The 27,528-nt window shown below is 50.3% G+C and overlaps 1 protein-coding gene across 6 annotated transcripts; it reads right to left on the reverse strand.

The window, feature by feature from the left end:
* Positions 1-7,264: 7,264 nt before the first annotated feature.
* USP5 (ubiquitin specific peptidase 5) lies at positions 7,265-27,105 on the reverse strand. 6 transcript variants are annotated; one of them, XM_075612624.1, is made up of 20 exons: positions 26,856-27,105; positions 17,764-17,889; positions 16,313-16,376; positions 15,855-15,988; positions 15,419-15,564; positions 14,959-15,143; positions 14,648-14,742; positions 14,187-14,380; positions 13,772-13,843; positions 13,603-13,690; positions 12,741-12,866; positions 11,709-11,862; positions 11,457-11,631; positions 11,133-11,221; positions 10,271-10,459; positions 9,157-9,300; positions 8,697-8,842; positions 8,255-8,408; positions 8,001-8,085; positions 7,265-7,740 (listed from the first exon to the last, which is right to left on the reverse strand). In XM_075612624.1, exons 1-20 carry the CDS (start codon positions 26,961-26,963, stop codon positions 7,647-7,649), a joined length of 2,568 nt encoding a protein of 855 aa, XP_075468739.1. In that variant the 5' UTR covers positions 26,964-27,105; the 3' UTR covers positions 7,265-7,646. The 6 variants fall into 6 exon arrangements, with proteins under 6 accessions (XP_075468739.1, XP_075468736.1, XP_075468735.1 ...); XM_075612621.1 differs by having other exon boundaries at positions 17,725-17,889; XM_075612620.1 differs by having other exon boundaries at positions 16,313-16,379; positions 17,725-17,889.
* Between the last annotated feature and the right edge of the window lie 423 nt (positions 27,106-27,528).

The following is a 27,528-nucleotide window of genomic DNA, read 5'->3' on the forward strand; positions in this document are numbered from 1 at the left end:
GGGGTGAGAGTGTGAGATGAACTTACCAAGGACTCTGCAGGGGTCCTGTGGGGGTATGCTGTCAGTGCAAGTGTGTGACAGTGAAGTAGGTGTGTGTCAGTGATGTCAGTGTAAGTTTTGGCCAATGACAGTCGTGTGGGCGGTGTGTGTCACAGTGGGGCGTACAGTACCTCTTGGGCAATGACAGTCGGGCTGGCCACGGACCAATCACATTCACCGCAGCTAGTACCAACCTTTGATTTTATATAAGAATATATAAGATATAAGATGAATAACTTTTTTGCCTGAAAATGTTCAACCGACAAATGTCCTGTGATGTTTCTGATCTGCTGCTTAGCACCTTTCTGTGCTGCTCCGCTCATCCCATCCGCCTCCTGTTATCTCAGAACAGTCTCAGCTTTATTTGGTAAGAAAATAAGACACATTAAGGTCATGGTGGGTAAACCCAGACACCCCCCTCCCCACTCAACAGGGTCTCGGCACCTCTACCCCCTCTCACCCCAGTCTCTCCTAGGCCCTGGGAATGCAGGGGCTGGGCCTAAAGGAGAGGCAGAAGAGTGTATAGCCTTGAAAGAAAGGAGTTTTGTAAAATTAAGCCAAGAGAGGGGTCTCTGCAGGAGAGAGGCCGAGACATGTTTAGAAGAGGGTGAAGTGATTCTAGCTGCAGCGTTTAGGAGAGATTGTAGGGGGGAAAAGTGGGAGGCGGGAAGTCCAGAGTAGAAAGCTGCAGTAGTCTAGACAGGAGAGAGTGAGGGCATAGGTTAGGGCTTTAGCAGTAGAGCGACAGAGGAAAGGGTGTATCCTAGCAATGCTATGGAGGAAAAAACATCAGGTTTTAGCGACAGTGTGAATGTGAGAGGAAACTGCGAGGGAGGAGTCAAGCGTGACACCTAGGCAGCGTGCCTGAGTTACTGGGTGTATGATAATGCTATTGACAGTAATGGGGGGGGGGGCAAGGGCCAGACGTGGGATTTTTTTTATTTCAAATAGTTTTATTAGTTTTCCGCATAGTACAAATCACAGACATCGGAGCTCCAGCAATACTCCCGAGCGAACGTTCTTCTACAATGAGTATTAGAAATAATATCTATGAAGTACTGTAGAATAATCATACAAACACTCGTAGGTATGTACTTATATTCTTGTTATGCTTAAATTGCAGATGATTAGACACTAAGTCCACTTTAAATATGGTTACTGTTGGAGCCTCGGTTCTAACAAGGTGATTTATATACTATGTGTGGGGTAATAAGAACAAAGAGGAAGAATACAGAGAGAAAGAGGAGAGAGGACAACCAACAAGGACGGGGAGGAGGTGGAGGGAGAGGTGGGGGGGGAGAGGAGACCTCCTCCCCACAACCTTTTCAATTTTCTATTTGACTGCTTTATATTACATTTGGTATTACATTTAGCGCCCCAGTCAAGGATCCCATGTTTTATAAAATTCGTCTGTAGAATGTTTTAGGAACGCTGTAATTGTTTCCATCCGCATCACCTCGGTTATTCTATTTTCTACAGTCCGCCTAGAGGGGGCGATCTCCTTCCAGGAAGCTGCCACGGCACATCTAGCCGCCGTCAGTATAAATGATACCAGCCTCCTCATAGGCCGGCTTATATCTTCAACTGGTTTCGCCAGGAGAAAAGTCAATGGGTCTATGGGAAACGAAAGATCTACTGTATTACATCTTTAATAATAGTTTGGATAGTGGACCAGTACTTCTGAATCGCTGGACACGACCACCAAATGGGGTTGCCAGGTGGCTTCTCCAAAAATACTGGACTCAATGGTGAAAGGTGCGTCAGGTCACTATGTCCAGGGAGGTAATACCGGACACATACATGCCCAGTATTACAGAACCTCTCATTTTTCACTGGACAGAGTATCCAAATACAGGACAGTCCAGTTCAATACCGGACACCTGGCAACCCTACCACCAAATGTGAACCATATCACCTTTGTCCACCCCCCCTCCAGCACAGGTCTGATGTTGCCGGGTAGATCTGCTTCGGACGACTTGGGGCGAGATACCAGTGATATAGAATTTTGTAAATATTTTCTTTGATAGTTGTACAAATAGAGGTCTTTGCGGCAAACTCCCAGATATCTTCCCAGTCGTCTCCATCAATTTCCAGATTTAGATCGGCCGCCCATTTGAGCAAATAATTGTGATCAGGGGGGCCCCGCGGCCTCCATGCCCGCATATATTTTTGTGATCAGGCCTTTTTTGCAAGTGCCTCTTCTACATAATACTTCAAAATTAGAGAGGGGGGAATTTTAATTTTGGGGATTTTTTTGCAGAAAGTGCCGAATCTATAAATATTTAAACAGAGGTCTGGGGTCTCATTTCTGGTTCGTAGCTGCTGAAAACGAAGGAATTTACCGTTATGCAAGAAGTCGGCAATTGTCCTAATATTTGTAGCTTTGAATTGAACAAATTGTTTGGTACCACATCCTAGGGGGAAATTTGGATTGTTAAAAAGTGGAATAAGTTTTGAGGTGGTTGATATAAATTTACTGTTAGACTTGGTCCATACCTCCCATGTACATCTCATCGGTCCCAGCTGAAACTTTCACCTGTAGCTCCCTTTTTTCCAGGGCCCATAAGGACATCGGCAGAGAAGACGTTCTGGCGTACTGACATTCAATGGCTAACCAACATTATTGGGCTGGGTCGGCATTCAAGACCACCACATGCCTTAATTGGGCTGCCTGGTAGTACTTTGAGACATCCGGGAAGGCCATGCCCCCTCTTATTTTTGACATGAGCATAGCTGATCTGCCTGTCCTGGGCCTTTTGCCCTGCTAAATATAGTGGAAAATGTTATTATGTAGGTGTTTAAATTCAGATCCAGGTATGGGGAGGGTCTGAAAGTGATATAATAACCGTGGAAGTATATTCATTTTGACTGATATTATTCTCCTGATCCTCGACACCTGGAAACCTTCCCAGCTTCCTAAATCTTTTTTTGATCTTATTAAATAGGGGTGGGTAGTTGCTTTGATATAGAGTGTGGTAGTACCTAGTCATATCTACTCCCAAATATTTAATACGAGAGGAGCTCCATCTGTAATTGAAATTCATTTTTAACAGTTTAACCTCAGGTTCTGGGGAATTCAAGTTTAGGGCCTCTGACTTATTATTGATTTTATACCCTGAGATTTTCCCAAAATCCGACAAGACTTTTTAGAGATTGGGTAGAAAAGTCTTGGGGCTCATTAGTTTTACAATATCATCTACAAATAGAGAAACTTTGTCATTTGTATTTCCAATTACTATACCCCGTATATTTTCATTTGCTCGTATATTCGCAGCTAAGGGTTCAATCGTTAGGGCGAATAGGAGAGGGGACAATGGACATCCCTATCTTGTGCCATTCTTAATTTTTATTGGGTCCAAGCCATTCCATGGTAGCTTAACTAAAGCTGTTGTGTTTTGGTATAATGCTTGTATTCCTTCTAGGAACAGACGTGGGATTTTTAAGGAGTTCCGTCTTCAACATATTATGTTTGAGTCGACAGAGGCATCAAGGAAGATATTGCAGGGAGACATTCATAGACTGGTTTGGGCAGCAGGTGTAAAATCTGGGGTTAAAAAGTAAATGTGGGTGTCGTCAGCATAGTAGTGATATTTGAAATCAAAATATGGTAAGGTCACCAGGGAGAATGTGTAGATAGCAAAGAGTCCCAGTACAGACCCCTGGTGTATACCAACACAGGAAGGAGTGTTGGTAAAAGAGACATTGAAAGCACGATGGGAGGTAGGAATCCAAAAGCGCTCTGTTACTGATACCAAGAGTATGGAGATTGTGAAGAAGAGGATGGTCCACAGTGTCAAATACAACAGAGGTCAAGTAATATACGAAGTAATGACCTTGGTCTTTGGCAGTACGAAGGTCATTAGCTACTTTGGTGCACAGGTGAGCAGTACGAAAACCAGATTATAGAGGGTCTAGGAGACTGTCGGAGTTAAGAAAATCGAGGAAGCAAGATAATACAAGGCGATCAAGGCATTTGGAAGCAAAAGGCAGGACATAGCAATAGAGAAGCAGGGAGGGTCAATGGTGTTGTTTTGAGAAATGTAACTATTGCCTATTTAAAAGTAGGTGTGAAAGATACCAGACATAGTCTTAGCAAGCTCAAAACCCAGTGACACATACACACTTTGTGTCAACTAGAGTGCTACTGGAATAGAGACCATATGTATACAATAGACAAAGTCCCAATACTGCATACATCCTCTGGGCTTAAAGGTGCGAGAGCGCTAGCCTGAAGATCAAGATAGAGCAGAGATGTCTTTTTGAATAGGATTGTCAGGGTCAGTGGGGGAGCAGAGAGGGAGGCGTGCAAGGTGAAGTACAGCTGGTAGGGTAATGGGAAGCAGGTTACACAGAAATTAGGGGTAGATTGCCTCATCACATCATCAATGGTCAGAGAGAAAGAAGGGGGAAATAGAGCAATCGGCGGAGTGAAAACAAGGTCTAGATAGTGGCTTTCTTGGTGGGTGCTGTCTGCTGTCCATTGGTAAACACCAAAGGAAGAGGTTCAGTAGAGACAGCGGGAGGCTCAGTAAAGACAGGTCGTCAATATGCCAAATGAAGTCCACAAGAGGAGAGACAGAATTCAAAGTTAGAAAGGCAGAAGGGAATGGAGGTAGGTGGTCAAAAGATTACAGAAACACATAAATGAGAACTGGACAGTATGGAAGGAAATGAAAGCGAGGCCACATAGGAAAGGGACGGTAGCAGCAGTGGGGAGAAGAGGCCCAGACTTGTACACTTGCCTGCAGGATCGCTTGTGGAAAAAGGAAAGGCCACGTGACAGCAGCTTTCAGTGCAGAAATAAGAGTGCCAGGCTTCAGTTATAGCAAGAAGCGATCACACACAGGAACTAGTTAGAAAGTGAACAGGCATTGCAGAGGTCAACAGGAAATGGGGGTGAGGTTAGAAGGATTTGCACTATGTGGAGCAATTACAAGGTAGCTAGCAGGTGAGGGTGGGAATAGGTACAAATGAGACAGGGTCCAGGATTGCCAGGGAAGAGGGGGGGGGGGGGGGGGTGATGATATCCCAGAAGAAAAATGGAGAAGCATGGAAAGAAAAGTGAGGAGGGTTTGTAAGTGTTTTATTTTAGCACAGGGTGTATTGCCGAGTGTTGCGTGCGCAGGAAGGAAAGGAGTACACAAGCATAAAGAAAACAGACGACATGGAGATATACAAATGGAGTTAAGCAGGGTAAAGAAAAGTAAAGATTGGACAGAAATGAGGTGAGAACAAAGAGAAAAAATAGCAGAGACGGCATGGATGGGTCAGTAGTGCAAGGTACGTCGTGCTGACTGGGCGGGGGGAGGGGGGGGCAAGGCGCAGGTAATTGCAAACAGCAGGGTGTGAGGGTTTAAAAAGAGCGAGATGAAAATGTTGGCATTCTTAAACGTTGATTGAAGAGATGTTGTTGGCGAATGTGCAGAGCTGCATCATTGATAAGATAACTTCATCAACTCCAAGCCACAGAGCCTTGCCACCCTCCACATTGCCAGTCCCAATAATATAGGAATAGGTCGGTTTGAGATCACCGACAGGAAGCTAAACACCCAGCTTGTTTAAAACACCAGAAAGCCACATTTTAACGTACCAATTAAAACAAACAGGGTGCAGGTGATTGAGGTTACGCTGCACACGAGGATTCAGTATCTTGCAGTATAATTGCATACGCTGAGAATAGGGCATCGGACCGAAAAACAAAAGCAAAAATGACTTCAATTTGTGCTATCGCCGTCTCGCTGTATACCTACTGGACTAACATTCTGACTTATTTCTTCAAACAGGTATGTGTGAACTGGATTCTACTATCAATTTGCAAGATCATTAAGTGTGTCTATTGATTAGGCAGACCCCTCCCTTAATTATTAGTCAATGTGGCTGTGTTTTAGCATACTTAAGGCAGGATACTTTGGCTGTGTAACATTTAAGTGTGTAGCAGAGTTAATCTTGGAGTTGAAATTGGAGGTGAAGATTGAGGAGGATCTGAACTCTGAACAACAACTTTACAACTGTGAGAACTTTACTTTCTAAACGCTGTGATTCTTTGTACTCTTCCTATCCTCCAATAACTGGCCAGTCTCTCATCCTGAATCTCACTATGCCCTCCCTATTTCTTTTTCTGTTTACTGTATCCGCGCTCCTTTGTGAGCATTTCTGTTCTCTACAACATCCCCACTCCACCATTATTTATACACCTCTCTCCCAACAACTTCTTTACCCCTCAATAAAAAACACCCACACAAATCCTTTATTCACACCCTCTATCTACTCCTTTCTGCTGCTGGGGATCTCCCCTAAGCCTGAACCCAGTCATACACACTTGATCTTACTCGCGCCTCCCTGCCATCTCTTCCCCTGTAAATGGTGTTAACCATTTCATTTAACACTGACTAACCTTAAAACTTGCCCCACATATCAAGCATCCCAATAGCCTGCCCTCATGGCTACTGTCCCACAGTCACTTATACCACCCACTGTGGCCAAGCACACCCATCTACAGCACTTATTCCCTCACCTGCTGTCTCTGTAAGTTTCCCCACAAATTTCCTTAGATTGTAAGCTCTTCGGGGCAGGGATTTCCTTTCCTATTGTCTGATTTTGCTGCACTTATTGTATTATTATAATTCCCTGTACTGTATTCTTTGTGAAGCGCTGAGTACACTTTTGGCGCTATATAAATAAAGACATACAATATAATACAGCTTAATCAGGACATAATATGAATATCCGGATCAAAACGTCGATAGCACAAATAAAAGTACATATTATTACAGTTAAGCCTGGTGTGCCATTTCCCTGTTTGCAAGGACACTGTGCAGCTGCAGGATATGCACTGAACCCAGCAGCACAAGGACGGCACCCAACCTTTTCTCATATATGTTGCAGGCCAGCACTGTTTGACCTCAACAAGATCATTGACCCTATCATTTTTTTTGTCTCAAAAACATATTGTTTATTCAAATAAACAAGGGTTCCACTTACTTCCATACACATGTTGCACACCCAAACAGGACACAGCAGACATCATGCAATTAATGTTAAAATCCACCAGTGTTTTCTTTCAAATAAAGTGGCACCAATTATATTTTTGCAGCAGCCCCCCCCAGTCTGGAGAGATGAACTGCAACATGATACAGATCTGGTACATTTACATAGCGTACACTGCTCCTGGTATACGCATGTACCACTCCCTGCAATGTGTATACATAAGACAGCGTTTGAAGGGTCGGGCGGGGGGAAAACTTTATTCACACGGGTCAGTTTTGGGATTAAATGCAGAGACACAAACCTCCTTAATACAGAGACAGGCCCCGCCCCTATCGCAGACAGGCCCCGCCCCCTGGATTCAGTGACAGAATCTGATGCGCTGGCGCAGAGGGACAGCAAGAGGCAGAGTGAAGGATCCTGCTGGGATCAGCCACTCTACTGGGGGTTGGGAGAGGAGATCTTATAATGAAATCACTAATAAAGCCACCCCCCTAAGGGCTTCCCCAGCGTAGACACCGCAAAATGAACAAGATCTCCCAGGATCCCGTAGATCCCACTGCCCCGGCAGAGCCACATCCTCCCTGGGATCCCTGGGGCGGGCAGATTTTTACAGGGGAGAATTAGCTCTGCACACGTTGATAGAAGTAGATATAACCCAGGTCTTTGGGAGGCTTCTCTGATGCACAAACCTTCTGGTCATTATAGATCACCCACCTGCGAGGGGGAAGGAGAGAGAGTGAGTGACAGAGAGAAAAGGAAAGTGCACAAGTGAGAGGAGAGAGGGGAGAGAGGGAGAGAGGGAGAGAGGGAGAGAGGGAGAGAGGGAGAGAGGGAGAGAGGGAGAGAGGGAGAGAGGGAGAGAGGGAGAGAGGGAGAGAGGGAGAGAGGGAGAGAGGGAGAGAGGGAGAGAGGGAGAGAGGGAGAGAGGGAGAGAGGGAGAGAGGGAGAGTGGTGATGACAGACCGCTCTCTTACCGTCCCTCCTTTTTAATGTGACACACGTAGTGACCGCACATAGTGGAGGTGCCCATGTGACTGATAAACGCAAACAGCTGGTACCCTGGGAGAGAGGGAAAGAGATAAACCAGGAGAGGAAAACAAGAGTTAACATATGAGAGTGCAGAGAGCACTTGTATTAATGCAAACACCTCTCCCCATGCAACACTGGGTGCTGCGAGGTGGCTCCCCGACCCCTACCACTTTCACAGACTATCCAGTGCCACACTTACGGCCGGCTCCGTCGCTCACTCTGGGCCCCGCAGGAACGCTCTCGGCCACAGACTCGGCAGCAGATCGCCCCTCTGACACGTCCATCGCGGCCTCAGCGTCCAGATCATCGATGTGAGAGAAGATCCAATCTACAGCGCGTTCCAGATTGTTACTCTGTGGGGGAAAGGGGCACAGAGTGAGAGGCGGACATATGCTGTGCATGGTGGGGTTGGAGTGAGGGGACATGTAGAGATGCTGGCAGGGAGTTAAGGGGGTCAAAGAAAAGGGGAAACAGACCATGGTTAAGGCATGTTAGTGGGTGTATATATAGCTGGTTTGGGGGTGTGCAGTAAGTGGGCCAGGTTGTGCAGCTATCTGGGTAGGCGGCAGTAGACAGGCCAGAAGCAGCTAGCAGGGCAGGTGGCGGTGGCCGGGAGCAGTTAGGGGTCAGGTGAGACTCACTGTGGCGCCGAGCGCTCTCACTGCTTGCTCCTGAGAGAAGCCCATAGATATGATGGTCGCTATGTGCTCCTCTGAAGGGGGGTCCCCTCCTGTGCTGACCAAGGCTGGAACACTGACCCCTGACACCACCAGAGGGTGAGCGAAGTCTGAGGGGCAGGCGTAGAGGGGAGAGAGAGACGGGAGATAGGACAGTGATTTGGAAGACAGAAAATAAAGAAGATAGTAGGGGGTGCAGGAGAAAGACATTTTAGTACATTGCAATTTTCATGGGCAGTTTCACAGCGACATGCGAGTCTCCCATTTAGCTATATTGAGAGGACCGAAGAATCACGGTCATCCTTCATAGGGGAGGACACATTCACTGGGCGTGCTTAAAAAAAAAAACTTTTTTTATACAGACTCAATGAGCCATAGATCCCTTCTGTGTCACCCATAAGTCCTGTGTTCCCTTGTGTGTTACCTGGGTCATCCATGTGTGACATCACCCATGTCATGGCAGCCTCCGCTCCGCTATTCCCCGTGTAATAGACGGCTTTACGACACGCCTCCGCCGGAAACCCCATCTCTATAAGCTGCGTCACCACGGACTCATCCAGCATCGGAGCTGAGGGGACAGGGGCAGATCAGACACACTCCGGGTGCACAGGAGATATGTACTGGGGCACATCAGAGAAACTCTGGGGGCAGTTTAGACATACCCCAGGGGCGGGGGCTGATAAGAGATACACTGGGTGCAGATGTGAGATAACCCAGAGGCAGATAGGTTCAGATGTGAAATGGTCCGACACCAACAGGGTCAGTTCAGAGATACAAAAAGTACAGAATAATGCACACTATCAAAAGCAGCAAGGAAAGTAGTAAAGATACATCTATATAAAAGCGGTATTCGGGTGCCCTGACAGTGTGCCGAACTCACCACAGGCAAGATCAGCAAATCAAGTCACAAGACGTCAGGCACACCAAATGTATACAGTATATCCAGGACATCCGCTCTACAATAAAGCGGCCTCTCTCTGACTGGTGTACCCAATGATCAGAGACACTACACACAGGGCTTGTTACGTCTGCCTCATGTTAGTGGCATGAACAGAAGGTCACACACAGTATTACACACGTGGCTGATAGCAGAGAGCAGACAACACAATGCAGGCAGACCTGATTCCTGAGTCCACACGCAAGACAGACATGCATATAGTAACACGTCCCATTCATAAAAGGTTACACCCAGCGCGCACCACACACACACACGCACACGATGCAGGAAGTAACACACAGCGCGCACACATGGTGGCCAGGCAGGCAGTGCACACTTGATGTGGTCTCACAGTCACTCAGCGCACACTTGATGTGGTCACACAGTCACTCAGCGCACACTTGATGTGGTCACACAGTCACTCAGCGCACACTTGATGTGGTCACACAGTCACTCAGCGCACACTTGATGTGGTCACACAGTCACTCAGCGCACACTTGATGTGGTCACACAGTCACTCAGCGCACACTTGATGTGGTCACACAGTCACTCAGCGCACACTTGACACGGCCTCAGTCACACGAGAGGCAGAGACACTAACATGTCGGAGAGGAGAAGTGAGGGGAGCAGAAGGAGTCGTCATCGTCGCCATAGAAACCAAGGCTACCTTTGGGCTCGTCCGGGGTCACCAGCGGGGGGGCAACGTCAGGGAGCTCCTCCTCCCCCCCCTGCAGTCCCCCCCCCCGAAACTGTGACAGCTCCAGCTCGTCAGGGACATCAATGGAGACATCTAAAACAGGGGAGAGGGGGTGGGGGGGGGGAGAGAGGGGGCAGGGGGGGGGAGAGAGGGGGCAGCGGGGGGGGGAGAGAGGGGGCAGGGGGGGGGGAGAGAGAAGGGGTGGGGGGGAGAGAGGGGGTGGGGGGGGAGAGAGGGGGCAGGGGGGGGAGAGAGGGGGCAGGGGGGGGAGAGAGAAGGGTGGAGGGACAGAGAGGAGGAAGAGGGGAGGGAAAGGAGTGGGAGGCAGAGAAGGAAAGGGAGAGACACGGGGAGAAGAAAATAAGTGCCTGTGAATGACTCGGATGACGTGGAGCGCTGCCTAAGGCTGCGGCCGTATTGCGAGCGTCAGAGCGTGCGGCACAAGTAAAATACTGCTGCTCTATCTGGCCGGCCACAGTGCGCGCGAGCGAGGAAGAGACAGAATTAGGCCGCCAAAAAAGTTTGCTATATTGTGCGACGGCCGCGTCACATGAACGGTTCAGCCAAATGAGGGCGAACCAGCCTTGTGACGTCACGGCCACGCCTCCCCGTCGCTAGCGATCTGAGTCCACAGATCGGTCAGGCGAGAGGCGTGTGCGGCGCCATGCGCTCCGTCGCGCGCCTGCACTATATTCATGGCCTCTCTCTTCCCACTAGCCACCCACACACCCCGCTCCCCTCCCCCCCCCCCCCTCTCTCCTCTCACCCAGTTTCTTGGGAACCCAGTCGAGGCCAAACGTGAATTTCTTAATTTGGATGACCAGGTAATCGGGAAATGAGGCAAAACGCGAGGTCCTGAGGGGGAAATGACAGAAGAGGATGAAAACAGGGGGGGGGGGGGGGGAGACGACAAGGAAGGAGGGAACAGTAAGAGGGGAGAAAGAGAGCTCACCCTAAAAAAACAGCCTCCTTTCAGCCACTATCACATCACTTTACTTCTCTAGCTCATTCCTATCCTCCCCCTTTCTTACCCACCTTTACTATTCCCCCTCTCTCTTCCCTAACCCCCCCCCCCCCTTCCCTCACTTACTTGAGTGCGTTGGATTTGGCCTGCAGGGCTGTGCTCCAGAACTCATCCAGCTGTTCAGGGGCAGCGAAAGCCTCCAGGCAGGAGGTGAAGGGGACTCGAGCACGGACCAGGTCTGGGGGAGGGCGCTTCTCCTGCTCCGCCTGCAGCCGGCGCTGCTCGTACTCGCACAGCTCCTCTGTATAACACAACACCACCGCTATAAACACCGCCACACCGCACCACTAGAATGCAACACCGTGAACACGCACAGACCTTTGTTGAGTGCGGCCTCCATGGGCACAGGGAGCTGCAGCATGTACTCCACGCGCTGGGTGTATTTCACCTTCTGCGACGTCAGACATTTTATCTTCTCCTCCACCAGGAAGCGGAAAACTTCGTTAGGGTTGGCGGAGCTGCGGCAATTCCTCTGCGGAGGAGAGGGCGGTGAGCGCGGGGGACGGGCGGGATCAGTACAGCATAGCGAGAACCTCCAAAACTGAACAGACTGGCACAGAGCAGCACACGTAGCCCCCCAGTGCCGGGCACAGAGCAGCACACGTAGCCCCCCAGTGCCGGGCACAGAGCAGCACACGTAGCCCCCCAGTGCCGGGCACAGAGCAGCACACGTAGCCCCCCAGTGCCGGGCACAGAGCAGCACACGTAGCCCCCCAGTGCCGGGCACAGAGCAGCACACGTAGCCCCCCAGTGCCGGGCACAGGACTCACGCACAGGTAGCCCCCCAGTGCCGGGCACAGAGCAGCACACGTAGCCCCCCAGTGCCGGGCACAGGACTCACGCACAGGTAGCCCCCCAGTGCCGGGCACAGAGCAGCACACTTAGCCCCCCAGTCCCGGGCACAGAGCAGCACACGTAGCCCCCCAGTGCCGGGCACAGAGCAGCACACGTAGCCCCCCAGTGACGGGCACAGGACTCACGCACACGTAGCCCCCCAGTGACGGGCACAGGACTCACGCACACGTAGCCCCCCAGTGACGGGCACAGGACTCACGCACACGTAGCCCCCCAGTGACGGGCACAGGACTCACGCACAGGTAGCCCCCCAGTGACGGGCACAGGACTCACGCACAGGTAGCCCCCCAGTGACGGGCACAGGACTCACGCACAGGTAGCCCCCCAGTGACGGGCACAGGACTCACGCACACGTAGCCCCCCAGTGACGGGCACAGGACTCACGCACAGGTAGCCCCCCAGTGACGGGCACAGGACTCACGCACAGGTAGCCCCCCAGTGACGGGCACATGACTCACGCACAGGTAGCCCCCCAGTGACGGGCACAGGACTCACCTCCACCATATTTATGAAGTGCAGGAAGAATTCCTGGGCGTCCTGCTGCCGGTTAGTGGAGAACTCGGGGTGCCCCTTTCCAACCAAAGACTTAAACATACGCGGAGCAATCCCATCCTGCAGGCCCTGCAGAGACACACACGGGTGTATACTCAGACAGACAGACAGACGCGCATGGGTATACACACTAAGCAGAGACACACACCGGTGTATACTCAGACAGACAGACAGACGCGCATGGGTATACACACTAAGCAGAGGCACACACGGGTGTATACTCAGACAGACGCGCATGGGTATACACACTAAGCAGAGGCACACACCGGTGTATACTCAGACAGACAGACAGACAGACAGACGCGCATGGGTATACACACTAAGCAGAGGCACACACCGGTGTATACTCAGACAGACGCGCATGGGTATACACACTAAGCAGAGGCACACACGGGTGTATACTCAGACAGACGCGCATGGGTATACACACTAAGCAGAGGCACACACGGGTGTATACTCAGACAGACGCGCATGGGTATACACACTAAGCAGAGGCACACACCGGTGTATACTCAGACAGACAGACAGACGCGCATGGGTATACACACTAAGCAGAGGCACACACCGGTGTATACTCAGACAGACAGACAGACAGACGCGCATGGGTATACACACTAAGCAGAGACAGAGGGACAGAAAGGGACACACGGGTAGTCGGCACGCACACACACACACACACACACATGCAGGATATATACACTGCACGCACGATAGTCTGTGCACGGGTACAAACACTGCACACAGACACGCACGGAAAGGGGGTTTGGGGGGGGACCTTGACATGCCGGTAGGGCGCTGATCTCACCTTCTGCTCAGATGTGGGGTCGCTCTCTGCAGTCTCAAGAGCTGGCTTTGAGTATTCACCAGATAACAGACCATGTCCCAGCTTGGCTCTGTGAGGGACCACATCAGACATAAGTGTGACAAATACACACACACACACACACACACAATGCTGCCCCTCTCCCACTTACACCTGAGTGTTGAAATCCTGTGTTGGGTCAGACGGCGCCTTCAGGAATAGTTGCTCCAACCGCTCCACGTACCTACAGGAGCCGCAAACAGATCAGAACACACGAGAACCAGAATCTCAACCAGGAGCCAGACAGAGAAATTAATAACCAGGACACACCGATCCAGGACCAAAACAGATCAATAACTAGAACTAGGCCAGAATCTATAACCAAGATTCAGGCAGAGATATCCAGAACCTGAACCAGGGGCCAGAGAAATGTATCATTAGGATCCAGAGTCGTCCCCCCCCCCCCCCCCCCCCTGTGCAACTCATGCCTTCCCTGATCTACTCTCCCCCAGTCCTCACTATTACTAAGGTACACCCCTCCCCCCCCCCCCCCCCCCTGTATCCCTCCCTCCCCCCGGTGCTCTCACTTGCTCTGGAAGGCAGGGATGCTGAAGAGGACCTGCATGGTGGAGTTAAGGTAGCAGCTGTTCCCTAGATTTCGGATGCCTGTGTACCCCGCTCCATACAGAGGCTTCAGCTGCACCCCGGACTCCTGGATTAGCTCCCACTCCCCGATTCGCTGGTTCATATCGATCTCCAGCTCTGTCATCGTCTTGTCCGTCTGACGGGGGTGGAGGGAGTAAGAGAGGGCAGGGAGTAAGAGAGGGCAGGGAGTAAGAGAGGGCAGGGAGTAAGAGGGAAGACAGGCAAGAGAGGTGGGGGGGGAGGGAAGACAGGCAAGAGAGGAGGGGGGGGAGGGAAGACAGGCAAGAGGGGAGGGGGGGAGGGAAGACAGGCAAGAGGGGAGGTGGAGGGAAGAGAGAGAAGACACGCACGCCTACCGCTCCTCCCCCCCCACCCCCGACCCGCCACCCTTTCACTCCCTCACCTTCTGCATTTTCATCATGTCGATGCCAAAGTGGGACAGATGCTCAGCCAGACTGGGGTCCAGAACCATGTCATCCTCATCATAGGAGTACACATCTGAGGGGGAGGAGAGGAGTCAGGAGAAAGGGTGGAGGGGCTAGGAAGGGGGAGAAGAGGGTCAGGGAGAAGAGAGATAGAGGGGGAAGATTCAGGAGAGATAGAGGGGAGAGGGGGATAGAGAGAAGGCCGAGGAGATGAGGCAGCATGAACGGGGAAAAAGAAACAGGTTGAGAAGGCATTAGAAAGAGGGGGGGTGCAGAGGGCAGGACTGACCGCCCCCGTCGGGTGTGATGGTGCCCAGTTTGACCGCCAGAGGGTATCCGGTCTCTCGGTAATGCTGCACCGCGTGGTTGTTGCCGCCGCTACCATCGAAGTATCGTCTCCCGCAGAGGATGGTCCCGTCTGTCATATTGAGCCACAGGTTCTCACGCAGGTCACACACACTGCACTTCCAGCCGCTGGAGAGGGGGGAGTGCGCGCAAGGGAAGGAGGGAGAGAAATACAGAGAGAGACAAAGATATGGGGGTTAGAGGGGAAAGAGAAAAGGAAATGCTGAGAACGCTGTTCTGTGATCCCGCCACGCAGGACGTCCCCGTACTTAAGCATTACATAGAGCTTACTCTGCCTGTAAGCGCTGAGGGGCAGGGGCTCCTCTTACCTAATGTTACTGTAACGTCTCAAGCGCAATTACCAGGGGGGCGGCGGACGGGCCATCCACAAGAGGGGCACTTACCAGGGGGGTATGCGGGGGACTCCCTCCAGCTGCTGAAGGTTGAAGGCGTGTTTGGAGACCTGTCGCACCTCTCCGTCCCACGCCTGAATCTCCTGCTTACGGGAGGCGGAGTCGGCAGATAAGATGGCGTCAATGGCGGAGGAGACCTGATTGTGCAGAGACAGAATGAGACTCTGGAGAGGGGAGCACAGGGGAGTAACAGGCAGGCGGGGGAGTAACAGGCAGGCGGGGGAGTAACAGGCAGGCGGGGGAGTAACAGGAGGAACAGAGTCAGGAGCCATAATCCTACCTCTCCCTCTTCTCCACCTCCCTCCTTTCTCTCTTTGGACACCTCTATACCATGGTCCCTCTGGGACATGTGGTTCCCTGAACAGGACACAGGATTCCAATCACGCACACACACAGCTCACGCACGCACACAGCTCACGTTACACACCCGGTCACGGACCATCTCCGGAAGCCCCGTCAGTCCGTCCCGCAGGATCTCCAGGAACTCCGGCAGGATGACCAGCTTCACCTCCTCCTCATACTCACACTGCTCCTCACTCATGTCAAAGCCACCCTCCATCCCTGGAGAGAGAGAGAGAAAAGAGATAAGGAGAGGGGTGGGGAGGAGACCAGGGGTCAGAGAGGGTTGACAGAGGAACAGGGAGTGAGGGGAAAGACAGAAAGAAGGGAGTGTGAAAGCAAGGTGGGAGAGAGAGGGGGAAGTGACAGAGAAGCAGGATCTCAGCTCTCGGCCCTGCATCAATGCCACAGGGTTCCTGGACATTACAATATGTCAGCTTCACTCCCAGAATCCGGGCCTGATACGCCCCCGCCTCCTGTGACAATCACTTCATAGCCCAGTCTCGGGCACCACATAACATATTAGACTACAATCTCTGTGCCTACCTATAGCCAGACGTGTCGGCTTCTTACGAGGAGGGTCCCCGGTGCCGGAACAGCTATCATCTGACTTCTGGGGCGAAAAAACAGGTGTTATGTCACTCCACCGACTCTAAGTCCCTCTTGCTCTTCCTGAATTGAGCCCACGCACAGCCCCTCTACACACGCCATCATGCCTGCAGCCCGCTGTAATATTCCTGCACTGCACACACACCTCTGCTACTTCTGCACTGACCCCACACACATCCTTCTACTGTTCCAGGAGGGCACCACACACACACACACACACACACACACACCACTCTGCTCTGCCAGCAGGGAGCGCACGCACACACCACTCTGCTCTTCCAGCAGGGAGCGCACGCACACACCACTCTGCTCTTCCAGCAGGGAGCGCACGCACACACCACTCTGCTCTTCCAGCAGGGAGCTCACGCTCACCACTCTGCTCTTCCAGCAGGGAGCGCACGCTCACCACTCTGCTCTTCCAGCAGGGAGCGCACGCACACACCACTCTGCTCTTCCAGCAGGGAGCGCACGCTCACCACTCTGCTCTTCCAGCAGGGAGCGCACGCTCACCACTCTGCTCTTCCAGCAGGGAGCGCACGCTCACCACTCTGCTCCTACCAGCAGGGAGCGCACGCTCACCACTCTGCTCTTCCAGCAGGGAGCGCACGCTCACCACTCTGCTCTTCCAGCAGGGAGCGCACGCTCACCACTCTGCTCTTCCAGCAGGGAGCGCACGCTCACCACTCTGCTCTTCCAGCAGGGAGCGCACGCTCACCACTCTGCTCTTCCAGCAGGGAGCGCACGCTCACCACTCTGCTCTTCCAGCAGGGAACGCTCGCACACCACTCTGCTCTTCCAGCAGGGAACGCTCGTTCAGACACACACACACACACACACACACCTCTGGTCTTTCAACACACACACACACACACACACTTGCAGCTGGGAGCTGTTACACACACACCACTCTGCTGGAAGCTCAAATATACACACACACACACACACACACACACACACACCTCTGCTGTTCTACTAGGGAGCTCACACACCACTCTGCTGTTCCAGCACAGAACACATGCGCGCCGTCCTCTGTGTTGTTCCAACACGGAACACACACACCCCCGCACGGAACACACACCCCCGCACGGAACACACACACCCCCGCACGGAACACACACCCCCGCACGGAACACACACACCCCCCGCACGGAACACACACACCCCCGCACGGAACACACACACCCCCGCACGGAACACACACCCCCCCGCTGGGAACACACACACCCCCGCACGGAACACACACCCCCGCACGGAACACAACCCCGCCCCCCCCCCCTCTGCTGATCCCGCACAAAACACAACCCCCCTCCCTTCTGTTCCAGAACGGAGCTCTCCCCCCTCTCACGCACGCTGTCCCGTCTCTGCTGCTCTTCTGCGGTTGCCATTACCGGTTTGCGGCTCCTGGAGAGGTGCAGGTAGGCCCTCTGGCCCGTCTTTTGGTGGTACTGCTCCACGTAGTGCCGCCCGAAGCCCAGGAAGGTGTTCATGCAGATGTACAGCCCCCCCTCCGACTCCTGCAGAGGGGAATTACACAGCCCACGTAAGAAACGACACGAGGTGCAGTCCCGCCGAGCACCAAAAAAACGGCAGAGATTTCCTGGCCGGATACTCCTAGAGCTGGATAGATACAGCTCAGGAGATAACGTCATTATATCTGTATATATCACTCAGCGACTCACAGTGTTAGGAGATACAGGTATATAGCAAAGTAGGAGTACATACTGTTCTATATTTGGTGGTGTACGAGCATGTGAAAAAAAGATCAATCACTATCGATGTATATTGCTGTATATCCGCATATAGCACAGTATATAAATATATAGTACAGTATGTAGCTCAGCACTGGTGTATATTGCAGTACATGGCACAATCTAGCTCAGCACTGGCGCGTGGTAGCAGAGATCTGTCAGTATCTGTCAGTATCACTGTATACAACAGAGCATTGCCCTAGTTATCCTCATGCATAATAAAGAAGACCTCAAAATCCAACCCCACAAAATCCGCCCACTTCCAATCCCTCACAGGAGTGCCCTGAGGCGTCTGAGTCTCCCCACACATCAGCGGGTTTAAATGCATGAAGGAGAGCGCGCGGAAGGAGAGCGCGCAGAAGGAGAGCGCGCGGAAGGAGAGCGCGCGGAAGGAGAGCGCGCGGAAGGAGAGCGCGCGGAAGGAGAGCGCGCGGAAGGAGAGCGCGCGGAAGGAGAGCGCGCGGAAGGAGAGCGCGCGGAAGGAGAGCGTGCTGAAGGAGACCGCGCTGAAGGAGAGCGCGCTGAAGGAGAGCGCGCTGAAGGAGAGCGCGCTGAAGGAGAGCGCGCTGAAGGAGACCGTGCTGAAGGAGAGCGCGCTGAAGGAGAGCGCGCTGAAGGAGAGCGCGCTGAAGGAGAGCGCGCTGAAGGAGAGCGCGCTGAAGGAGAGCGCGCTGAAGGAGACCGCGCTGAAGGAGAGCGCGCTGAAGGATTCTGGCGACGGGGAGTCTTGTCGGGGGGCGCGGCTGTTATGTCACGCAGCTGGTTCGCCCTCATTGGGTGTACCGCTCACGTGACCTGGCCGTCGTGCGGCAAATTCAAGCAAGGTTGTCGCGCGAAGCACCGGTCGCCCCATCGCGCTTGTGCGCGCGCACTACACACACTGGCGTCCTAGTGTTTGTTTTCGGCACGAACGCAGTCGCTCGCGCCGTCTCCTGCACTGTGGACGCAGCCTTAGGCCGCGCTTACAGTGCCAGCGACGGCAACGCTGACGTCACACTGCGGTCGCTGAACAAATCAAATTGAATTCCAGCGATCGCAACCAAGCCGTCGCGCCGCTCCTACTATAAATGCACGCGACGGATTCCATGTATTTGTTTTGACGCAACGTCGCGTCGCCGTCACTATACGCGCGGCCCTAGATTACATGAAGACACCAGCAAGATAAGGATGGCCAGGGAGACACCATCTCACCACAGCTTCTCACGGCAGAAAGGGACGTCTGACCGCTATCAAACCGGTGCCGGTGCTCCGCAGGCACCTCGTAACAAATCGGCGGGATACTTGGCCGTCGGGAACGTCGCAGCGCCTTAAATGGCAATGTCCCACCGCCTGTGCTCCGACGCGCCATCTTTAAATCTCCCGCGCTGGACCACTACACGTCCTAGACCGCCCGATCAGATCCGCCATCTTTAAATATCTCGTACGGCGAAACATTGCCATTTAAAGATGGCGTCCGAGTGCGCACGGCGAAATGTGAAGCGGCAGGGTGCTCTGCGGCCACGTGGCCTGTCGGTGAGCTGTCCCGGCGGCGGCGGTTTGGTTGCGGCCAAACGTCCGTGACTGTTTCACAGCACCACGGGAATTGTTAAGGACATTAAATTGGGAAGAGGGGGAAGGAAAACCCAACGGTGACTCCGCGAATCAGCGGGGATGTGAAATCAGAACCAACCTCCAGCAACAAAATCAGGGAACTCGCTGAAGCAGGCGGGGCTTTATATCGGTATACAGCATGGTACTGAGCAGGCGGGGCTTTATATCGGTATACAGCATGGTACTGAGCAGGCGGGGCTTTATATCGGTATACAGCATGGTACTGAGCAGGCGGGGCTTTATATTGGTATACAGCATGGTATGAGCAGGCGGGGCTTTATATTGGTATACAGCATGGTACTGAGCAGGCGGGGCTTTATATAGGTATACAGCATGGTACCGAGCAGGCGGGGCTTTATATCGGTATACAGCATGGTACTGAGCAGGCGGGGCTTTATATCGGTATACAGCATGGTACTGAGCAGGCGGGGCTTTATATTGGTATACAGCATGGTACTGAGCAGGCGGGGCTTTATATCGGTATACAGCATGGTACTGAGCAGGCGGGGCTTTATATCGGTATACAGCATGGTACTGAGCAGGCGGGGCTTTATATCGGTATACAGCATGGTACTGAGCAGGCGGGGCTTTATATTGGTATACAGCATGGTACTGAGCAGGCGGGGCTTTATATCGGTATACAGCATGGTACTGAGCAGGCGGGGCTTTATATCGGTATACAGCATGGTACTGAGCAGGCGGGGCTTTATATCGGTATACAGCATGGTACTGAGCAGGCGGGGCTTTATATCGGTATACAGCACGGTACTGAGCAGGCGGGGCTTTATATCGGTATACAGCATGGTACTGAGCAGGCGGGGCTTTATATTGGAATACAGCATGGTACTGAGCAGGCGGGGCTTTATATCGGTATACAGCATGGCACTGAGCAGGCGGGGCTTTATATCGGTATACAGCATGGTACTGAGCAGGCGGGGCTTTATATCGGTATACAGCATGGTACTGAGCAGGCGGGGCTTTATATCGGTATACAGCATGGTACTGAGCAGGCGGGGCTTTATATCGGTATACAGCATGGTACTGAGCAGGCGGGGCTTTATATCGGTATACAGCATGGTATGAGCAGGCGGGGCTTTATATCGGTATACAGCACGGTACTGAGCAGGCGGGGCTTTATATCGGTATACAGCATGGTACTGAGCAGGCGGGGCTTTATATTGGTATACAGCATGGTACTGAGCAGGCGGGGCTTTATATTGGTATACAGCATGGTACTGAGCAGGCGGGGCTTTATATTGGTATACAGCATGGTACTGAGCAGGCGGGGCTTTATATTGGTATACAGCATGGTACTGAGCAGGCGGGGCTTTATATCGGTATACAGCATGGTACTGAGCAGGCGGGGCTTTATATCGGTATACAGCATGGTACTGAGCAGGCGGGGCTTTATATCGGTATACAGCATGGTACTGAGCAGGCGGGGCTTTATATCGGTATACAGCATGGTACTGAGCAGGCGGGGCTTTATATCGGTATACAGCATGGTACTGAGCAGGCGGGGCTTTATATCGGTATACAGCATGGTACTGAGCAGGCGGGGCTTTATATCGGTATACAGCATGGTACTGAGCAGGCGGGGCTTTATATCGGTATACAGCATGGTACCGAGCAGGCGGGGCTTTATATCGGTATACAGCATGGTACTGAGCAGGCGGGGCTTTATATCGGTATACAGCATGGTACTGAGCAGGCGGGGCTTTATATCGGTATACAGCATGGTACTGAGCAGGCGGGGCTTTATATCGGTATACAGCATGGTACCGAGCAGGCGGGGCTTTATATTGGTATACAGCATGGTACTGAGCAGGCGGGGCTTTATATTGGTATACAGCATGGTACTGAGCAGGCGGGGCTTTATATTGGAATACAGCATGGTACTGAGCAGGCGGGGCTTTATATCGGTATACAGCATGGTACTGAGCAGGCGGGGCTTTATATCGGTATACAGCATGGTACTGAGCAGGCGGGGCTTTATATCGGTATACAGCATGGTACTGAGCAGGCGGGGCTTTATATTGGTATACAGCATGGTACTGAGCAGGCGGGGCTTTATATCGGTATACAGCATGGTACTGAGCAGGCGGGGCTTTATATTGGTATACAGCATGGTACTGAGCAGGCGGGGCTTTATATCGGTATACAGCATGGTACTGAGCAGGCGGGGCTTTATATCGGTATACAGCATGGTACTGAGCAGGCGGGGCTTTATATCGGTATACAGCATGGTACTGAGCAGGCGGGGCTTTATATCGGTATACAGCATGGTACTGAGCAGGCGGGGCTTTATATCGGTATACAGCATGGTACTGAGCAGGCGGGGCTTTATATCGGTATACAGCATGGTACTGAGCAGGCGGGGCTTTATATCGGTATACAGCATGGTACTGAGCAGGCGGGGCTTTATATCGGTATACAGCATGGTACTGAGCAGGCGGTTTTCACAAAGTGTGTGTGTGTGTGTGTGTGTGTATATATATATATATATATATATATATATATAAAAGTGAAATGTATTGACTCAAATGTTTTGTTCGAAAGTGTATGTGGTGTGTGTACACACACACGCTTTCGAACAAAACATACATTTGAATGAAGGTTTTTTCCCTCTAATCTAGAAATAACTTATTTTCTATCTTTTAATTACGTAAGCAGGGGAACCTTCTGTTGGGGATCTTATACCTGTCACTATGAGCAGCCCTGGTGGCCGAGTGGTTAATATATGGAATTACATATTTAAAAAAAAATTGTAATAGTATTTGCCCTTCAAATAATAATTATATTTCTCTCGAGTCCAAATCTTTTCCTCTAGTCCATCCCATTACAGACTAGGTGCCTTTTGAATTTATTGGTAGTGTTACCTTGGAGTTTTTCATATATTTCATATACCAATGACGTTTTTTGGATAGCCCGTCTATTTCAAGTATGAATATTGTATAAGGGACAGACATCCGAGCTATATAGCCCCTGCTACAAATGTGTGTGTAAACTGCAAACAATGCAGAGTTGGTCTGCTCCACCAATCCGTGGTGCGATAGGAATGGGAGACGCCGTCCCTGGTCTGCCTGGCAACACATGACAGGAGATATGGGATTGGATGGAATGTTGGTCTGTTTGAAAGACATAAAAAAAAAGTCCAACTGCCATTCTGGGACAGAGAGAGCGCCCAGGGGACAGTGAGGGGGCTTATGAGAGCCTGACACTCACAGAGGATTGTATGTTAGCCAAAAACAGGGAAAGTGAGACAGCAGAAAAACACTACACAGAGAAAGAGAGGAGAAGAGAGATACTTGCCGGGTTATCAAAGCCCAACGGGATAACAGATATCCATGAGGCCTGTTACTGCTACTTGAGTATCCTCCGTAACACACACACACACACACACACACACACACACACACACACACACACACACACACACACACACACACACACACACACACACACACACACACACACACACTATTTTGATAACGTGAGCTCGCAATAAAATTAGCACTGGGACTAGTATAATGGGCTATAGTGCAGCATCCTTGTTTAAAATGGTTGCCCAGGGATCATAAATACCCAGTAAATATATACACAAGTCTCGTCTGGTTTAATTCAAGGGTCCAACGCTGGTGTTCTAAGGGAGGAAGGACTCGGCCCATAGACTGGCAATAGAGGGGTTACATATACCGTATATCCCCTCAAATCGATATCTCGCCTCACAGTTTCAGGAAGGGGGCAAGAGGCATTCAAATGAGATTAACAAAAGACACCTGTGGTTCAAGTAGGTTCAAGCATACTACGATAGCTTGAAGAATATACACAGCTAAAGTGGGAAAAGTACTTGCCAACATGCCAATGAGGACAGGTTGGTAAGTAAGGCCTTAATCCCCAAATAGGAAAGATCCAGAAAAGCAATGGCCCTCATTCTCCGGAAGCCGGATCATCCCTGGGCTTCCCAGCGCTCAGGAATAAGATATGCAGGCGCTAAGAAACCCTGAAGGAAACACGAGCTGTGATTTAAACCTTATTCAGGCTGCCTACAACTGACGGACTTTCTCCAGTGACACAGCACTGCAAGAATGGGAAGACGCGTTTGGAAAGATTAAATGGGATACTGTCAGCCTTAGTAGAGTAAGAAGGCGCCTATCATATTACAGATGTACAGAGCATGGAAGAGTCAGTGGAGTAGGCTGTACAGTAAGCTAGCGCACCCATCCTACCTTTTAAATTGCAGGTCTTGCTATGCATCTGTGAATGAGACATTTCTCCCTCCATTAGAGGCGAGGAGAACGTTTACAGGTAGTGTTAGGACCTGCAAAAAGGCTCACCCGGGACGTTGTTGCAAGCTTATAATGCTTTGGCAAAAAAAAAAAAAAAATGAACTAAATAACTTATGAGAAGAAAACAGATGAGTATTTAACTATATCATGTCATATTAGATGTAGCATTGAGGCTTTTTGTTGTATACATGAAGTCACAATCCCAGTAACACTACTTTTGACACAAATATATGTGGTGTGTTTGGGTTCTGAGCTTGCAGGGGTTGTGTGTTTATAGCAAACAAGATATGGAGAAACAACAGTGGAGTATGAAAGTTATACACTATAACAAGCAATTATGAAAAACACATGAAGATTATAGTTGCAAGTAAAGAAAAAACAAGGATAAGAAAATATCAGAGGAGTCAAAGCAGTTAGTGAAGAAAGAACCAGAAACGAAACAATCCTGAGACAAGAACTGAATATGCAGATCTGTGCAAGATGGAAGAATACTGAACGATAATATAGTGAAGAAGACAATGAAAGATAAAAGCCTAAAGATGAAGCAGGGACTTATGATTGGGAAGAAGCAAATTGTTGTACTTAAGATGAACGATAAACAATAAAAGACTGAGGACTTCTACATTAAATTGTGCAATAACTGTCTTCAGTATATAGATATACATCAGTATTTAATAGAGGGTGTGTACAGATCAGCATATAGCACTGTATATACCAAAATAAGCACTGTATAGGTCTGAGGTTCACAACCTGTTTTACATTGTGAACCCCATGCAAGTAAACATTTGTTCTGCAAGCCCCTAACAGAGTTTATTGCAACTGGTTGCCTAACCCCAGGCTGTAAGGTGTCCTGAGCTTAGAGGAAGGTCCCAAACCGCACCTCAGTGTGTGCACGCCGAGTGGGTGGTATAGCAGCCAATCACTGCAGGGGCTTCCAAAGGCACACCCCAGAATGCATCGCAGTGACAAAAGGCACTGTGGGGTGAGACTGAAATCTCCCTCGGTTATTGACAACCGCACCACTTATCTCAAGGTGTGATTTGGGACTTTATTTATCTCGTAGTCCCTCCGTGTTAGCACCCTACTGTACCGCCCGGGATCCACCATTCATTTTTTTTCTTTCTGCAAATTCCCTGGAGACACCTCACGAATCCCTAATGGTTTATGAACATCCTGCTGGTAATCACCTTTATATTCATATAACAATATATAGCATTATATGACATAGTATATAGCACTATATATAGGCATATATTATAAGAAAACAGTATATAGCACTCTATATAGGTATAACAGTATATTAATATATAGCACTATATAAAGGCATATATCCATATACAGCATTGCATATAATAATAATAACATGTTCTTGTATAACGCTGCTAGTTTTACGTAGCGCTTTACAGAGACATTTTTGCAGGCACAGGTCCCTGCCCCACAGGGAGATAAAGTGACTTGCCCAAGGTCACAAGGAGGCTCCCCTGCTTCAAACTCTCAGTGCCAATCAGTGTCTTTACTCACTGAGCCACTATATAGCATTATATATTAGTACAAAGGCCTATATCAGTATTATACAGCACTGTGTGTGCGTGTGCGTATATATATATATATATATATATATAATACAGCCCTGTATATAGCAGTATAATACAGCCCTGTATATAGCAGTATATACCAGTATAATACAGCCCTGTATATAGCAGTATATACCAGTATGATACAGCCCTGTATACTGTATAGCAGTATAAAGCAGAATGATACAGCCCTGTATATAGCAGAATGATACAGCCCTGTATATAGCAGAATGATACAGCCCTGTATATAGCAGAATGATACAGCCCTGTATATAGCAGAATGATACAGCCCTGTATATAGCAGTATATACCAGTATTATACAGCACTGTATATAGCAGTATATATCAGTATATATCAGTATGGTACAGTCCTGTATATAGCAATATATATCAGTATGATACAGCCCTGTATATAGCAGTATATATCAGTATGACACAGCGCTGTACATAGCAGTATATACCAGTATGATACAGCACTGTACATAGCAGTATATACCAGTATGATACAGCCCTGTATATATCAGTATGATACAGCCCTGTATATAGCAGTATATATCAGTATGACACAGCACTGTATATATCAGTATTATACAAGCACTGTATATAGCAGTACATATCAGTATGACACAGCCCTGTATATAGCAGTACATATCAGTATGACACAGCCCTGTATATAGCAGTATATATCAGTATGACACAGCGCTGTACATAGCAGTATATACCAGTATGATACAGCACTGTACATAGCAGTATATATCAGTATGATACAGCCCTTTATATAGCAGTATATATCAGTATGACACCGCGCTGTACATAGCAGTATATACCAGTATGATACAGCCCTGTATATATCAGTATTATACAAGCACTGTATATAGCAGTATATACCAGTATGATACAGCCCTGTATATATCCGTATGATACAGCCCTGTATATAGCAGTATATACCAGTATGATACAGCCCTGTATATATCAGTATTATACAAGCACTGTATATAGCAGTATACAGCCCTGTATATATCAGTATGATACAGCCCTGTATACAGCAGTATATATCAGTATGATACAGCCCTGTATACAGCAGTATATATCAGTATGATACAGCCCTGAATATAGCAGTATATATCAGTATGATACAGCCCTGTATATATCAGTATGATACAGCCCTGTATATATCAGTATGATACAGCCCTGTATATAGCAGTATATATCAGTATGATACAGCCCTGAATATAGCAGTATATATCAGTATGACACAGCGCTGTGTATTGCCCAGTACCGGAGTGTGGAAGGAGAAGGCGCACTCATCCTTGTGCACTCGGTCTCCTGCCCGCGGGAGCCGGATGGTCGGCAGTACGGACAGCAATGCCTCGTTTATCTCCGCCATGTCTCCGGTTCCTGGATGAGAGGATACAGGACGCCGCTTCCGCTTCCGGTGACGGTCTCTCCGCTGGTCCCCAGTCTCGGTGGTGACGGGAAAGACCGGGGGTACAGTACGCAAGCGCGGAGCACAATGACTGCGCGAAGACGTATTGCGCATGCGCGGCGCAGCTTGAATGACGCACATGAGCAGGGCTGGAGTTTCTCCTACTGACCCTGTCACGTGAGCTATTGGCGATGCCCCTGCGGCCATTTTGGATGTGGGCGTAATGCCCTTACATCCATTATAGTGACTGGGCTGGGGCCATGGTGCTGCAGACCATATGAACAGACTGCCTTGCAGTGTTCGCGTTCATGCCGCGTGCGCGCAGAAGCGGGAGGGGGCGTGCGTTTCGCAAGAAATCTGAACTGATTTCTTGGCGCGACTGGCCGGTCATGTGAGCGATGAGGGCGAACCAGCTCCGTGAAGTCACTGGCACGCCCACGGACGGCACTTCAATTAGGTGACGTCACGGCGGCGCGCGCCCCCACACGGGCGAAGGCACCATGTCCCCAGCCTAAGGCCTCGTTCA

The sequence above is a fragment of the Ascaphus truei genome, chromosome 8, assembly GCF_040206685.1.
Source record: "Ascaphus truei isolate aAscTru1 chromosome 8, aAscTru1.hap1, whole genome shotgun sequence".
Classification (NCBI taxonomy): Eukaryota; Metazoa; Chordata; class Amphibia; order Anura; family Ascaphidae; genus Ascaphus; species Ascaphus truei.

What these genes read in the sequence shown, in the direction of transcription:
- USP5 (XM_075612620.1), bottom strand. Translation starts at nt 26,963, where the DNA reads ATGGCGGAGATAAACGAGGCATTGCTGTCCGTACTGCCGACCATCCGG. An exon ending in GCCGACACGTCTGGCTATAG is followed by an intron (nt 15,989 to 16,312) that starts GTAGGCACAGAG and finishes CTCTCTCTCCAG; the next exon opens with GGATGGAGGGTGGCTTTGAC. An exon ending in CAGGATTTCAACACTCAGGT is followed by an intron (nt 13,691 to 13,771) that starts GTAAGTGGGAGA and finishes GGTCCCTCACAG; the next exon opens with AGCCAAGCTGGGACATGGTC.